Source organism: Salvia hispanica, chromosome 6 (assembly GCF_023119035.1).
Source record: "Salvia hispanica cultivar TCC Black 2014 chromosome 6, UniMelb_Shisp_WGS_1.0, whole genome shotgun sequence".
Classification (NCBI taxonomy): Eukaryota; Viridiplantae; Streptophyta; class Magnoliopsida; order Lamiales; family Lamiaceae; genus Salvia; species Salvia hispanica.
In genome coordinates this window covers 3821433-3838908 of record NC_062970.1, presented here as the reverse complement: position 1 = coordinate 3838908, position 17476 = coordinate 3821433, and the positions used below count along the sequence as shown (strand labels likewise).

Below are 17476 nucleotides of genomic sequence, written 5' to 3'. Positions count from 1 at the left end.
AGGAGGATGGGTTGGGCGGATAGAAGGTTCTTGTGGTGAGACTGGTTGGGGGCGGTGACCACCACTAGATCTTGAATCCCCGGTCGAGGAGTTTGGGCTTATCCCCTTTTGACTTAGATAGTAATCGGAATTATTTGGACCACTTTCCCCCCGACTACAAAGGGGTGGGGTATGATAAAAAATTGGGTTTTCCCGGGGAAATTATAGTTCATGGTGGTGGTGTTTTTTGAGTGGAAGGGTCATAACTTTTGAAACCTTTTTTGGTTGCCCCAAAAAAAAAGAAAATTTGGTTGCACAAGGTGATAGTTTGGTTCTCTCGTGTTTTGGGATATGAGTGTGAGGCGGCCAAAGATTTTGGGGTTTAAGGTTAGTGTTCGGGTATTTTGGCTTGTTTGGATAGTGAATTATGGGTGGTTTTCATGTTCAAGATTTTTGTAGGAAGGCGATTAATGAGGTAAATGGATGTGGCAACTACTTCTGGCGAAAAAAATTTGGAGACTTTGGATTCGATCATTATAGCTCGGGTCAATCAATTTAAAAAACGAGGTAAATCATCAAAACTGATTTGTTTTTCTAAAAATAAACCCCATGTCATTCTAGTGATCCTTAATTAAAAAAACCCCCAAAGTTCAAAAACTTTCCCGCCCAACAGGGGCAGGAGCCCCCCAAAACAAAGTGTACTAAAGAAAACATGGATTTCCCCAGTATTTGTAGGCTTAAAAGGGTTCGGGGGCTCTTGGCCAAAACACAAGTTTCACATAAAAAAACGAAGAAATAGGAATGTTCGGATAAAGCAATTTGAAAGTAACTAGGAGAAGGGGGGGCTAAATCTTGGTGCCGAGCCAAATTTCATGTTTCATGGATTTAAAAAAGCATTGCCTTTTTGTCATGTTGAAACCAAACTCTCCGTAATAAGTGGTTTCCGGTTCCCGCCCAAAAATCCTCCTCGTCGAATATCCTTTAAAATCTAAAATCGGGGGTTTCATTAGGGCGTGCGATTGATTCCTTAGTCACATGACTAATGGACACCATTCGAGTGTTTATCAATGACATCATGAACATGAAATGCAACGGTAGTTTCTTGCAGGGGTTCAAATTGGTTTTTAAACACATAATTGTGGTCAACATGATATTCTCGGGCAAAACGGGGTCCCAATTTTTAAATTTTTTGGGGGAGTCAGGGGGTCGAAAACTAACTACATGGGGTATTTTTCAGAATTTATAGTTCTTATGGGGTATTAACTATAAATTCTTAGAACTACAACAAAAAAGGGTCAAATTGGGGTTTGTGTAGGAAATTAGTGGGGGAATTATTCGTTTTTATTCAATCGTATGTATGATCAGAGGTTACAAGAATATATAGGCTAGAGAAAAACTACATATGATAAATCTAATTTACAATAATTGCTACATTCTATATAAGGTATACTATTCTCCCATATCAATTGCATATAATCCTCATGATTTGGTGCGATATTTCTTCTAACAATATGAATATAAAGAACATATCCATAAATATTTTTAATAGCTACATTGGGTTAAATTTTGTCGGGTGTTCCTTTACCTTTTGGATTGTTCTTTATATTAAAGGATTATTTCAACCTAAATCCTCTAAATGTATATACTAGAGTACTATATATGAAACTCCAACAAGCAAATAGATGAACGTACTGAAAATTCTGGCAAATGGAGTATATAGAAGAATTTAGTCACAATTAAAAATTTGAAATATAGTTAAAGATTAGAACACATATAATGAGTGGATATCGAGAGTAGATTAGATTTGAGATATAGATAGCGTGATACAAGGCCCAGAAAAATTTGGATTTATCCCCGGCCTGACGGCCTTTTGTTTTTTAACAAGTTGTACATATTTGGCGTTTATATATAAAGTGAGACAATACAAGGCCTACATATATTGACATTTATCGCCCTTATGTTTTGCAATAAGTTGTATAGTAAGATTATTTGCCAAGCAATCATAAAATTCAGTGAAAATGTAAAAGGTGCAATCATACAAAGACTAAACAAAAATTTATTTTAATATAGGGAGTGCATGCAAAAGAAAATTATCGAACAAGAATAAGAAACTACTTTCTTCGTTCCACCATAATTATAAAAACATTATTGAATTAGGTTGCATCCGAGCACGAGCAGCATGAACTCGGGTAAACCGCCGGCCCTAGCTAGCAAGCAACCTCTGGGATACAACAGATGCAACACAGTCCTATTAGAATTAATGCACGTTTCAAATATTGAATGAACAAACAATATAATAATGATTTCTTTTTTACAAGTGGTGCTATATATAATCATCATTCGTTTCATAAAAAAACATAAAAGCAGATCCCTCTAACTACTTGTTTGTATATCTCTGCAAATATAAACGATATGCAAGGTGGTGTGGAAATAATCTCTAAGGAGGTAATGAAGCCCTCCCCTCACACCTTCAAAAACCTCAAATTGTCATACATAGACAGATCATTACCATCTATTTACATTCCTTTCATCTTCTTCTACAAAGCCGATGAGCCAACTGGCCTCAACACCTCCAACCATATCCACATATCTCAAATCTTGAAACACTCTCTCTTAGCTACTCTGCCTTCTTTCTACCCGTTAGCTGGCAAGCTCAAACACGGTATGTACGTAGACTGCAACGACAGTGCCTCTGGCTTTGAGTTCGTTGAAGCCAAGGTTCACGCTCAACTCGAAACTGCCTTGCAAGTATCCACCGTGAAAGATATGAAGCTTCTACTCCCTTCGTATTGTACAACGTTCGACCATGCTGGATGGCCACTTCTCGTCGTGCAGGTACACCGACGTGGGATATTTGTTATATTTTTCATTTTCCTACTCACCCCCAAACTCATTTGGTTGGATCAGTCCTCTAATGAACTGAAACCACTGTATATATAGGTCTATTAGCCTCTCCTTCTGTCACCAATTAGTTTTAGGATGGAACTTCATGGATTTCTATCATAGTCCTCTAATGAGCTGACTGAAATATATGTATCTGGTTATTCAGTATTTTGCTTTGGCCTAGATATGTTATGTGTCAGTTAAAGTTTCAGTCTATAATTGACGACCTGCTCTAATGCTAAGATAAAGGCTTAAGATATTCCATCTTAATATTTATTGGTTTTACGAGTAGTCCATGAAATTTATATATTCCGTTTCGTTTCCTTTCAATTCTACTTTTACAACGAGGTGTATTTATGTTTTAAATTTTCCAACACAGGTAACCTTCTTCGACTGCGGTGGGCTCGCCATCACCATCAGCGTCTCCCACAAGATCGCCGATTTCGCCTCCGCAATGTCGTTTGTCTCCGCCTGGGCGGCAAAATGCAGAGGCGAAAAGACAGATATCCCTCCACCCATATTAGGCACGTACCCGTATTTCCGGCCCTTGAGTTGCGTCCCGTTTTCACCGTTGATGAAGTTTTATAAGCCCAGCGACGAATACGTGACCGAGAGATTCATTTTCGACAAGAAGAAAATCGATACTCTCCGACAAGCCGCCACGGCCTCGCCGGAATCCGCCACAAAAGACCCGTCACGAGTGGAGCTGGTGTCGGCGTTCATATGGAAGCATTTCATTGCGGCGAGATCGAAGAAGAACAAGATATTCGCCGCTCAGATGGCAGTGAGCCTGAGGCAGAGAACGAACCCTCCCGGGATTCTCGAAAACGTGTTCGGAAACTGCTTCATGTCGTCGCTGGCGTTCGGGGATCCTTCTAGAGAGCTGCACCATCTCGTGAGCAGGCTGAGGGAGGCGATACGAAAAGTGAGAGATGGATATATCACCAAAACGATGAGTAGAGAGTGTTACATGAAGGAACTGGCGATGCTCGCAGTGCTGATGGTGACGGGGAAGATGGAGTGGTGCTACTTCACCAGCTGGCGGGGGTTCTCTACGTACAAGGTGGATTACGGGTGGGGCCAGCCGTGCCGGTTCGCGACGCCGTCCTTGGCGATCAAGAATATGGTGGTTTTGGTCAACAGCGGCGGAGATGATGTTGAGGCAATAGTCACAATGCTGCCGGAGGTGGTGCAGTCGGTTGGGGCACAAATCAAACTCATTTCCCTAAATGTCAATTGAGGTTGATTATGAATAATTCATTTGTTTGGCTACATAGCATGTGAGGGTCAGTTATTTGGTATACTATTATTAAACTGGTTCATGATTATAAGATTGAATTGGCCAAAAATTATCGAGATTGAATTAGCCAGGAATCTCAGTTTATTTTTTGAAAAGTAGACCTCAAATCTCATTAATCAATTTTATTTACATTTAATTATGAAGCTATCAAACTAATAATTCATCTGACTCATAAAAATAGATAATTTGGGGACGGCATGAATTTTAATGAGCTTTCTCTTTCGCATCCCGTGAACCCTCGATCGATCGGCCGAGCTTCTCGCTCGAGCCATATCCTTTATTTACGAGCCATGTACCTGAATGAATCGAAATTAGTTCATCTTCATTTTCAAACAAAGCATAAAATAAACTAGAACTCAATTTGATTCACATCATTGTTCATATTAAAGGATTTCAAACTAAAATTCACACAAATATAATTCTATATCCTTCTTCTCATTCTCACTGGAGGCAACCACAATCTGCTGGGCTCTTTCACATCACAGCCAATACCGAGCCCACGCCCTCACGAAACCTAAAAATAGCTCGGGTGGCCTTGACACAACCTTCGTCTCGGCCACGCAACAATATTAACGCTCCAATGCGTCAAATAGATTATATTTGATCTAATACATTAAGTATTTTACTTCGTCATATGTAATTAATTTATTTTGATGCGTGTTAATAAGCTCTTTTTTATTTTTTTTTGTTGATTCGACTTGCAAATTAAATAAATTCAGAGTACACTACCTATTTTTTTACTACTAGTATTTTTAAGAGCATCTTTAATGGAATAGTTAAATGGAGAGGTAATGGTATTTGAGAAGCTATTATACATTTTTCCATTTTGAAGAGGTATCTTTACCCCTCTATCAATGGAGTGGTAAAATCCTATAACTACAATATTTATCTTCTTTTTATGAAAAAATCATTCTTAAAGGATGTACACTTTTATGTTTTGGAATGCATTTTGTACTAGTATTATTTTATTTTAAAAAATAATTTACCATTCTACATCTCTTTTCTCTTTTAAATGTGTTAATTTTTAAAATAGTATATTTCACACCTATGTCATTTACCTCGCTCTAACACATTAAGACCCACAGTGTAACTTTTTACTAGTGATATCAAAGCTCAATAGCAAAGACTTTTCTGCAGCAAATGCTGTACATAGATAAGAATCATACGATGCATGTTAAACCTAGGGAAATTAGACAAGGCACGAGATGCCTCGTCCTATTCCTATTCCTATTCCTATTCCTATTCCTATTCCTATTCCTATTCCTATCCCTTATCTTGCTTTAAATTTATAGGTACTACTATCATTTATTAAAGCCTATGTCCTCTTACTTCATAAAGATTACAACCCAAAAGAACTACTCCTTCCGTCCCTTTGTAGCTGAGTCGTATTTTCTTTTGGGTTATCCCATTGTAGCTAAGTCATTTCCTTTTTTGGCAAAAAATACTTTACTCTCTCTTCATTTCTCTACCTTTTTCCTTTCTACTTTATTCTCCTTATACTTAACTCATTTAAAATAATTTTTCTTAAACACCATGCCGAAAAGAAATGTCTCTACTACAGAGGGACGGAGGGAGTAATAATATTGCACTATTTGCTCTTAAATTAAATACTCCCTCCATTAACTCATTCAAGATGTTCACCTTTTCTTTTTAGTTTGTCTTCATTCATTAAAATATTCAACTTTTTTTTTCTACTTCACCTAATAACTTCTCATAAAATCTGCAAAAAAATTTGGACATATCGAGGGAGACGTGGTATATATTCGCATAGATAATAGATTCACTAATTTCCTGCTGAATAATCATAACTTCCGACGTAAACAATAAAACAAAATCAAGCCCATCCAATACACTACCAATAAAAGGAATTATAGCTCGATATAAAAAATGGAACTAATATTCAATTTCAGTGTAATGTACTAATATACCCTTAGTATAAAGTCAAAATAATTCAAAAAGAGAGAGGGAAAATAATGTAGTAACTGTGAATATTTTTACTGTAATAATTCCATGAGTCCTATGAAAATTTGTCACTTATTTCCATTTTCGTTCGTCCATAAAAAATTTTCACCTTTCACTTTTATCGTTTATAGTAGTGGACCTCATATTCCACTAATTCATTCTCACTCACATTTTATTATAAAACTAATATATAAAAGTCGGATGCACATGCCACAAATCTTCTCAACTCACTTTCTATTACATTTTTTAAAATTCGTGCCATGTCAAATGATGACAAATTATGGAGACGAAGGGAATATTATTTTGTTTCATGGATAAATATTCAATTTTATCACCATGTTTTAGTGTATCAAAGAAAACGCCAAGCATTATGATAATTGTAAAAATCACCTAACATTTCAATTTTCACTCAAATTAAAAATGTCATGCAAAAATGAGTGAACCACATAACTGGTCCCTGGTATTTAAAAATATCGCCAGATATTCCTGAACTAAGAGTTTATCTCGAAAATGGCCATTTTTTACTGTTTTCGGTCGAAAATACCCTTTTGGGGAGTTTGGCAATTTGGTCTTTTTACACTTGTAACATTTTAAATCTGATATAATTTCAGTTATGTACTAAATCTGATATTATTTCAAAATTATCATTCTTCTTCCCTTTGGTCATCCTTCACTTTGTTTTTTTATTTCAATATTAGATTTAATTTTATAAAATTAATTTTTAAATTTCAATTTTTAAATATCAATAAATTTTTTTAATTAAAACTATTAATTCATGGACACTATAAATATTGATTAAAATTATTAATTTTTATTATTTAACATAATATTCAGCTGAATTGAAGAAGTACAGAAAAATAATACTCCCTCCGTCCCAACTAACTTGAGTCGTATTCCTTTTTGAGAAGTCCCAACAAAGTTGAGTCATTTCCCTTTTTAACTAAAAACAAAACACCAAATCACTCTTTCTTTACTCTTTCTTTATCTCTCCTACTTTTTTCTCTTTCCTATATTTTTTTTTTACGTTCATTTAATTTATTCAATACAATTTTCTAATCTCTGTGCCCAAAAGTTTTGTACCAACTTAGTTGGGACGGAGGAGTATTAATCATGATGGAAAAATAAGAGCTATTCTATTTAGCCTTCGTTCGGTTGTTATAATTGCTTGTGATTGAATATTATGAAGTTGACTAAAAATTTGATCCTACTAAAAATTTTATATAGGAGTATTTTTGTTGAAATTTTCTAGTAAATTTTGATTGTTTTCAAATTAATAAACGAAAATTATATTAGTCTTAAATTAGATGCATATTTATTTCAGAATAAGTCGTGTTATATGATCTATTTATAATTAAAGCTATTAAACAGTGATTAAAACTAAGGCGTTGTCATACCATATTGATTAAATATTAGACACCATCAAATATTGATTATGACTATTAATATTTGTTAATTAATAATTTTTATAATTAAAAAATTTTATTGATATTTAAATATTAAAATTTAAAATTTAATTTTATAATATTAAACCTAATATTGAAATAAAGAAACAAAATGAAGGATGACAAAAGGGAAGAAGAATGATAATTTTAAAATAATATCAGATTTAGTACATAACTGAAATAATATCAGATTTAAAATGTTAAAAGTGCAAAAAGATCGAATTGTCCAAATCCCCCAAAAGGTATTTTCGACCGAAAACAGTGAAAAGTGACCATTTTCGAGATAAACTCTTAGTCCAGGGATGTCTGACGATATTTTTAATGTCCAGGAACTATAAGCGAGATAAACTCATAATCCAGGGACTAATTTTATAGTTCACTCTGAAAAAATTTCAGAACAAATAGATTCTCGATTTTGTCCAAACTAAACTTGAAATTTGTTCAAGTAAAGAATAGAAATTTTAGTGCTGATCTGCTGACAAAGTTTGTTTGTATATGTTTTGTTATCAATCAGAAAACACATGGGAAATTTCGTCCAAATTTTTGTGGGACATGTTCTAAAAAATTCAAAATATTTGGTACCTTTATCACCCTAAAGTTAGACATTTTGGGACATATCAAATATTTATCCTCTTTTTTCTTTTTAATTTTTTTTCATGTTTTTTTTCTATGATTTTATAATTAATTCCAATTTATTTAATTAATTAAAAAATATTATTTACAAAGAGTGAATTTCAAATTTGGTCATTGGAAAATAAGGTTTGTACTTTCTAAGCTCTTGAATTAGAAAAAAAAAAAATCACCATATATTTCTAGATTAACTTTTATAAGATAGAAACACTATAATCCATCCTCTTTCTAACTATCACATGATCAGTTTTATATCTAGATCTAGTCTGTTATCTATGTTTACTCCTAAGGTCCATACATATCACGCTAAAGGCTTTAGGAGGAATGGTCCACGAGACTTATATACTAGTATCAGTTTTCTCTTGACACCGATGTGGGATAGTTATAGGTTACTTTTTTTTGTTTCAATTGCCAATACCCTCCCTCAAATCCTTCAAGGTGAACCTTGGAAGGGTTGGACTTTTTTCTGATCGTTTGGACGACTGACCCAAATTTTAAGCCCAGATATACAGCTGGGTCAGTCATTTTTTTTTCAGTTACAGTCCAGATTTTCTACTGGGTCAATTAATTTTAACCCATAATCGGTGACCCTTTGATACCATGATAGAAATCTATGGGTTCCATCCTAAAACCAATTGGTGTTAGGAGGAGGGGCCCATGAAACTTATATACTAGTTTCAGTTTTCTCTTGACACCAATTGTGACCGTTATAGGTTAATTTTTTTTGTTTCAGTTACCAACACTAAAGGAAAAAAATGTAAAAGCGATTCACATTATTGTCACAGTTACGTTGGTGGCCATTAAATGAGGATTCTTAACTACACCATTGGGTACTTTGATATTTTGATGAAGGGAGTGTGTTTATTAGTGACCAATTTGATGTGCCTCAATTTAAAGGATGGTAACCAATTTCACCAACAAAATGCCATGTGAATGGTCCAATTTTTGTTCAATCAATTCGTATGAGATCAGTTGCAAATGGACACAAAACACTGCTTTTATGGGTAAAATTACTAATATAGATTTTTAAAGCAATTAATGATGTTAATTTGTGTGTCTAAATATACCACGACGCTTCAAAAGCGTCCCTATTATAAGTGTCCCAACTAAAAGTAGAGGACGCAAATGAAAACGTCCTAAAAAAGGAAAAAAATATGTTAATTTGTTCTTAATTTGGGGACTTTTTCTTTTGCATTCTAAATTATTGTTATTTTTTAAATCTTTCCAAAGCAAGTAATTATGTCTCAATTTTTGTAATATTATTAAAAGATATTATAGTGTGGTTTTAGATAAAAATGAGTTGCGGTTATAAATGTGATAGGGACCTAATATTCTATTTTATTCCGGAAGGGAGCTGATATTCTCTCCGTATATGTATTTAGTTTATTTATGTTTTAGTATTATTTAGTTATTATGATTTTATTTACTTTCCATAGTGGTTAGGATTTGATTTGCTTTTGATTTGTTTTCCTAGTTTATAGAGATCTTTTTGTACCACACATATTATAAATATGTGTGGAGTCTTTTATTATTATCAAGCAGAATGAAGAATTAAATTATTAATCTCGTTCTCTCCATCGGTTCTCCCTCTTGGAGAAACCGCCAATCTCTCTATAATTCTCTCAAAGTCACGGTTGTTCATATAATTTCTCCAGATAGGAATTAATCTCATAGTAATTCCTATCAAATTGGTGCTTTCATTAGGTTCTCATCCTCCTATTGATGGATACTACCATGTCCGTCTTGTTGTCAAACTCTCCTCCTCGGTTTTCTGGTGTTAACCCCGTGAGATGGATTTTGGAAATTCAGGAATATTTTGACTATCACTTGTTCTTTGATGCTAATCGTCTATTTTTTGTGAGGTTATTTTTTGACCATCCAGCATCCGTTTGACTCCACGAGTATCGACGCTCGAATCCTAAGTGCTAATGGCAAGAATTTCTGGATGTTGTTTATCATAATTTTGATGAGGATGCCATTTACTTCGCCGAGACGAATAAACTTCTCAACAAAATAATGGAGGCAGTTGCATATTTAGCAAAGAAAGAGGCCATGGCTAAAAAGGAGGCCACATCTGATTCTATCATCGAGTCTGTTGCAAAAAACGATGATGAGTCAACAACAAATGTCAAGTCTGATCCTGTCATTGAAGAGATGGAACAAGACGATGACGAATCGCCTCAAGTGCTGGATGAGGCAATGACTTTGGTGGAAACCAAATTTCCTCCAAAATCCCATAGCCAAAAAATCACTATTGTCATCATTGGTTATGTCACTGAAGTCGCGGAAGAGATCTCATATCCAAAGATTGTTTGTCCATCACTCGTTGCGGTTCCAAACGCTACAATTTTGTTTGCAAACGAAGATCCAAACAAAGACAGCGACAACGAGATGGAAGATTATTTTTCTGACTTCCACCTTGAGGGCAAGGTGGTTTTCAACGGTGGGAGAGTTGATAGGGACCTAATATTCTATTTTATTCCGGAAGGGAGCTGATATTCTCTCCGTATATGTATTTAGTTTATTTATGTTTTAGTATTATTTAGTTATTATGATTTTATTTACTTTCTATAGTGGTTAGGATTTGATTTGCTTTTGATTTGTTTTCCTAGTTTATAGAGATCTTTTTGTACCACACATATTATAAATATGTGTGGAGTCTTTTATTATTATCAAGCAGAATGAAGAATTAAATTATTAATCTCGTTCTCTCCATCGGTTCTCCCTCTTGGAGAAACCGCCAATCTCTCTATAATTCTCTCAAAGTCACGGTTGTTCATATAATTTCTCCAGATAGGAATTAATCTCAGATTAATTCCTATCAAAATGATACTAGAATTTATCCTTATTTTACTGATTTGTCAATTTTATTTGGATAGTTAAAATTTATCAGATTAATATCGAATCTTTAATAATTATATCAGTTACTCCTTATTTTTAAAATTTACTAATTTTTTAGCTTTTATCTATTTCTATAAAAGTTTTACACCGATGATGAACCGTACAATGATATTTTCAAAGTTGTATCTAAAATTAGGGTTGAAATTAAGGTTGCCTTATTGCAAGTGTTTCAACTGAAATTAAACAATGTTTGACAGTGATAAAATGGATCGTTGCTAAAAATAACGTACTTAATGTTGATGCCCTAAATAGTAGTGCTAGTAAAATCATTCCTCACTTACGCCGAAGCTACGTGCATCTCTTTAACTTATTTTAGGGAGTAATAAATTGCAATTGAATATGTACAACAAGAAATGTTTTATTAGAACATGTGGTAGGTGCTAATATAAATAGAAGTTTAATAGTACTCCGCTACAAAATTTATTACCTCTTCTGCCACCATATATTGTACATCAGCCACACATATCAATCCCTAAATTATAACTCTGTCATCAATGATTCAAAATCCCTTAATTATCACTCAGTCTCCCATTATACATTACTCTTATGGAGTGCACTACTATTAATTACCTTTACTCATCTCCACCCAAACTTTTAACTCCAACAGTATATTTTAGTCTCCCATTGTAAACTATCCATACACTATTAATAACCTTTACCCATTTCTTTTCTTTTCCTTATTTAATACGTATAATTTGTACCGGTGAACATTTATACAATATCCTAATTATAACCATACCCAACTAATTTTAAAATTATGAATTTTATTAGTAAATTTAAAAATAGTATAATTATAATAAAAATATCACACAATTCGAATAAAAAGCTTACATAAGTAATTAAATCATTTATCGAGTGGACTGAAGCGCATCCTATTGAGGAGTATTTACAAAATGAAAATTAATAAAAGAAATATGACAATTTGCTCAAAAATCATCTGATCAAATTCTAGTTAATTATGCAATTTTAGATAATGACCAATTATATTATAATTCTGACATTTATTTAATTATCTCCTAGCAAAAACTTCACTTGCATGCTAGCTATGTGTATGTTATTAACATTACATATATAAAGGCTGCTTTTGTTCACTTTTGCTTCTGTCTATATAAACGTCCCACGCAATGACAAAAAATATAAAAAGTAGATCACTCATCTACTATAGTAAACCTCAAGAAGCTAAAAGAAATGCAAGGTGGTGTGCAAGTAATCTCCAAGGAAGTGATGAAGCCAACACCTCAATATCCCTTCAAAAACCTCAGACTTTCATACATAGACAGATCATTACCATCTATGTACATTCCTCTCATCTTCTTCTACAACGCCGATGAATCAACCGGCCTCAACACCTCCAACCATATCCAAATATCTCAAATCTTGAAAAACTCTCTCTTAGCTACATCATGGGCGTAGCCACCTTATACCCACATGGGGCAATTGCCCCTCCTCATCCACTCAATTTCTTATATATTTATATATAAATTTTAAATTATATGCTTCAATCATACTAAATGCCCCTCCTCAAATATATAAAATTTCCCATGTATTATATTTGTGCCCCTTCTCCGATAAAATCCTGGCTCCGCCCCTGAGCTACATTGCCTTCTTTCTACCCATTAGCCGGTAAGCTCAAACACAATACATCCGTAGATTGCAACAACGCCTCCGCTGGCTCCGAATTCGTCCAAGCCAAGGTTCACGCTCAACTCAAAACCGCCTTGCAAGGATCCACCGTGAAAGATATGAAGCTTCTCCTCCCTTCGGAATGTTGGGCGTTCGACAATGCTCGACGCCCACTTCTCGTCGTGCAGGTACACCGATATGGGATATTTTTTTATATTTATTTTATAAAGTTACATATATTTTTCTATTTTGGTCTAGATATATTGTTAAGTCTGGTCAGTTAAAGTTTTAGTTCAATTGACATACTCATTTTGATACTAGTAAAATAATGTACGATGTTCCATCTTAAAATCAATTAGTTTTATATATCTAACTTTACAGTAACGCGAGATATTGTTATATTTATCTGTCAACGCAGGTCACCTACTTTGACTGCGGAGGGATCGCCGTCGCTATCTGCGTCTCCCACAAGATAGCCGATTTCGCCTCGGCAATGTCGTTCGTGGCCGCCTGGGCGGCCAAATGCCGAGGCGAAAAAACGGAACTCCCTCCGCCCATAATGGGCTCATACCCGTATTTCGGGCCCATGAGGTACATCCCGTTTTCGGTGTTCACAAACTATTTCAAGGTAACCGATGACTTCGTGACCGACCGGTTCGTTTTCGATAAGGAGAAAATCGAGATTCTGCGACGCGCGGCCACGGCCTGGCCGGAATGCGCCACGAAAGACCCGACGCGGGTGGAGCTGGTGTCGGCGTTCATATGGAAGCATTTCATGGCTGCGAAGTCGAAGAACAAGCTGTTCGCCGCTATCATGGCGGTGAGCCTGCGGCAGAGGACGAACCCGCCCGGGATTCTGGAAAACGTGTTCGGAAACTGCTTCATGTCGCCGCTGGCGTTCGCGGATCCTTCAAGAGAGTTCCACGAGCTGGTGAGCAGGCTGAGGAGGGCGATAAAAAGAGTGAGAGACGGATACATTACTAATGTGATGAGTACAGATTGTTATATGAGGGAGCTGGTGATGCTGGCGGTGCTGATGGTGACGGGGAAAATGGAGTGGTGCTACTTCACGAGCTGGCGGGGTTTCTCCGCGTACAAGGTGGACTACGGGTGGGGCCAGGCGTGCCGGTTTGCGACGCCGTCCATGCCGGTCAAGAATATGGTGATTTTGGTTAACAGTGGAGATGATATTGAGGTCGTAGTTACTATGCAGCCGGAGGTGGTGCAGGAGGTTGGGGCACAACTCAAGCTCATTTCGATCCCTAAATGAGAATTTAGGTTGATGTTTTTGGATCATTAATTTGGTTGCTACATATCTTAGTACATTCCATAATGTCCACGGATCATTGTGAATTAATTATTTTACTATTATGTACGTTGTTGGAGTGTTAAATTTGAATAATGCAATTTCATTATAGTGCCCCTTTAAGGCGTGTACGGACATCCCATTATAACATTAAAGTGGGGTTAGGTTCCTTTCATAAATAATACTGCTAAAATGAGATATTTCTATGATTAAATTAGTTATAAAGGTGGGAGTGAGATGGTTAATAAGTGAGAGTAAGAAACTTGAGTTTCTCTATCGATTGATTTCATTTCTCTCATATTTTGTTCATTATCGAGAGCGACTTGGCATCACTAAAGTTCCGATTCATTTAAATAAATGATAAATTACCCTATACTGTTTTTTTATATCTATTTGAAAGCTAATCTTTATTGGGAAATTCACTAGGTGGTAATAGCGGTGGTTGGATATATTTATGCTCATCAATAGGGTTTCTCAATCCTAATCCTTTCAGTACGGCCGACTAGGTAATTCGGATATTGGATTTCGGGTTTTACCTGACGCGATCCAACCCGAGACTAGCCGAGTATCAGGTGTCCGATACACATTAATGTGAGTCTCGGGTATGGGTAACCTGGTCGGGTATCGAGTATTACGTACCCTCACTGAGCCGTCTCCCTCTCGCGACTGCGTCGGTTTTGTTATCCTATTCCATGTTACCATCATGTGATGATGTTCCAAGATCGATGTTGTGTAATTTGTTATGATGAATCTCAAAATTATGTGACACACACCTTGTTCTTGAAAAGGATTTTACGGAGAGATTGATTTGCAAATATTTATGTAGGCCACTTTCAATAATGGATACCAGCGCCAGCTATTTGTTGCAGAACAACTGCATTACAGATAGAAATTACTTATCTTAAAAATATGAATTTTTGAAAAAGAAATGCATTCTTAAAAACAAAAATTAAAAAATAATAATTAAAGATTATTAGTGGAAAATGAATTTCATCTTATTAGAAATATTTTTTTCTAAAATAAAAATTATAATTTTAAGGGACATTAAAATAAAAATAATTCTTATTTGTAAGAGATATGAAATATTGTTAAAATAAAATTAAAAATCGGGATTTAGATATTTGATTTGGTTGGGCTCAGAATGATTTGACACCTAGAATAATATTTGGGTTGGGTATCGAATCGAGTTGATGGTCCAGCCCTTTTTACGCGTGGTATCTAACACGCCTAACTTTTAGTTGAAAATAGATTAAGCAAGTTAGATTGTTTTAAATTCATCTTAAAATTTATCAAAAACCTTGACAACATTGCAATTCAATCCGAAGAAAGAATGGATTAATATTATACTCCCTCCGTCCCAAAGAAGATGGCATATTTAGGAGATGATATGGGATTTTAGGAGATGTTGTTTTGTGTATTAAGTGTTGATGGAAAATATAATTTTATAGTTGATGTGAGAGGAAATATTTTGAAAAGGAGGAAATGTGACATCTTTTGTGGGATAAACTAAAAAGAAATTATGAGACGGAAGGAGTACTCCGTGCTACTTTCTTTTTCTTATACTCCATGAACTAATTATCAATGGTAAACATCAAAACTTGTAATTTTGATGAAAGTGAAGCAAATTAATAAACTTGTAATTTTGGTGATCGCATCAAAACTCATGTAGTTGTAAACTTGAAAAAATTTTATTAGTATTTTTATTTTACCATTTCATTATCTCCTTTACTTTATTTCTATGTAAATAGTTTAAAAATGGAAAGGCCACTTGTATAGCAAGAACAGCAATAATAGCTACAATACCTTGTATCATTAATAAAACTAATTTCTCCACCAAAAACCTTTAAATTATAAAATAAGTTTTCCTTTAAAACCCATGATTTTAAATAAAACATTAAATAGTAGTATAAGTTTTTAATTATCTTATTCATTACAAAATGACATTTTGATGATACTCAACACAAAAAATTTTTTTTTTAAAAATAATAGAAAAACGTAAGAAAATAAAATACGTATTTTATTCAAATGAGATCGTTTGAGTGTCAAAAGGACATAACACTATACAGTAGTAGTAATTGATAAGAATTTGAAAAAATTTCCCAATTTAATATTTTTTTTTTAAAAATTTTTTTGTACTATAAATTTTACCCAAATCTATTATTCTTGACAATAGTACAAGTAAAAACCCAAAAAAAGGCAGCGCCAAAGCCTGCAGCCTCATGTGTGCGACGTGTTCGATTCAATGCGCCTGGGATGCCATCGCCATCAACAGTGTTAAAGTCTTAAAAATTTTTTCAAATAATTTCCCTTTAAATTTTTTGTTGAATTTAGAAAAAAAAGGTAAATGCAGATTGTGAATTGGTTAGCAATTTCAAAAAAAATAGGCCCAAAAATTCAACCAATGTTTGAAATTGAATCCCAAAATTTGGGAAAAAGTTTAAAAAGATCAATTCCCAAAAATTTAGATTTTTTTGACAATGGGCAATTTTAGCTAAACAATAAGTAAAAAAAGTTCAAATTTAAATCAACAATCAATGATACTTCATTTGGTCCATATTCTTTGACACATTGATTGATGTGATTTTTAAAAATTATTTAATTTTATTGAGAAAAGTAGAAGAAAAAAAAAAGAAAAAAAAAAAAAAAAAAACATATGGTTTAAAGGGGAAAATTTGAAATTTAAATAAAATTATAACCCGGAGAGATCGCGGAGAAGATATTGGTTTCAAGGGAGAATCCCCCCGAGCACCAATTATCGGTTTAACTAGGGTTTTGAGCAAGAAAATAAACCCTTTATAAAAGAGACGAGACGGGGAGAAAAGAGTTTGTATTATTTGCTTCCTTTTATTTAGATAGGTACAAGGGTTATATAAATTTGGAGAATTTTAAAAAGGAAAACCCCAATTTAAAAAATTACGTTTATTGATATCTTCTAAGTATGGATAGAATAAATCAATATCCTCTAATTGTGATCTTCCCATCTCACATGATTTTCTTCCAACACCCCCCTCAAGTTAAGTAACGGATTACCGATACATAAAATTGGACAAAATTTTTACGAAAAAGGGTTCCCCAGTTTCCGCCCGTTAAAATGTCACCCTTTATCTTCGGGTTTCACAAATGGTATTTCCACCACTTTTTCTAATATTCTCCTAAGAAATGTTTATCCACCTCTACATGCTTGGGGTTTATCAAAGTTGTACCCCGGGGTTTTCCGGGGATACCGAGCCCCCGTTACCCCAAAAAAATCCGCAGGCCGTGACGAGTGGAGATCAATTTAGTCATAAGTCTTCTTTCCACAATATCTCCTCCACCCCCGATTTCCCCAAAATTTTCCCACTGATAAAGGGCCCCCACCTTCCCGTTTTTCCTCCACGAACAAGGGTTTTCCCCCTACAAAGGGAAAAATCCGCCCCACTTCCATCAACCGGATTTCCTGCCCCAAAAATC

The 17476-nt window shown here is 34.6% G+C and overlaps 2 protein-coding genes across 2 annotated transcripts; both read left to right on the top strand.

The window, feature by feature from the left end:
* Positions 1-2355: 2355 nt before the first annotated feature.
* LOC125193347 (stemmadenine O-acetyltransferase-like) lies at positions 2356-4211 on the top strand. Its single transcript, XM_048091121.1, has 2 exons — positions 2356-2814; positions 3242-4211. Exons 1-2 carry the CDS (start codon positions 2392-2394, stop codon positions 4100-4102), a joined length of 1284 nt encoding a protein of 427 aa, XP_047947078.1. The 5' UTR covers positions 2356-2391; the 3' UTR covers positions 4103-4211.
* Positions 4212-12234: 8023 nt separating this feature from the next.
* Positions 12235-14095, top strand: LOC125197210 (stemmadenine O-acetyltransferase-like). Its single transcript, XM_048095922.1, has 3 exons — positions 12235-12497; positions 12695-12908; positions 13139-14095. Exons 1-3 carry the CDS (start codon positions 12286-12288, stop codon positions 13988-13990), a joined length of 1278 nt encoding a protein of 425 aa, XP_047951879.1. The 5' UTR covers positions 12235-12285; the 3' UTR covers positions 13991-14095.
* Positions 14096-17476: the final 3381 nt, after the last annotated feature.

Bases quoted from the DNA above. Each gene is read 5' to 3' on its own strand.
- LOC125193347 (XM_048091121.1), top strand. From the start codon at position 2,392: ATGCAAGGTGGTGTGGAAATAATCTCTAAGGAGGTAATGAAGCCCTCC. The intron at 2,815-3,241 runs GTACACCGACGT...TTTCCAACACAG, and splicing joins GGCCACTTCTCGTCGTGCAG to GTAACCTTCTTCGACTGCGG.
- LOC125197210 (XM_048095922.1), top strand. From the start codon at position 12,286: ATGCAAGGTGGTGTGCAAGTAATCTCCAAGGAAGTGATGAAGCCAACA. The intron at 12,498-12,694 runs ATCATGGGCGTA...CCCCTGAGCTAC, and splicing joins AAAAACTCTCTCTTAGCTAC to ATTGCCTTCTTTCTACCCAT. The intron at 12,909-13,138 runs GTACACCGATAT...CTGTCAACGCAG, and splicing joins GCCCACTTCTCGTCGTGCAG to GTCACCTACTTTGACTGCGG.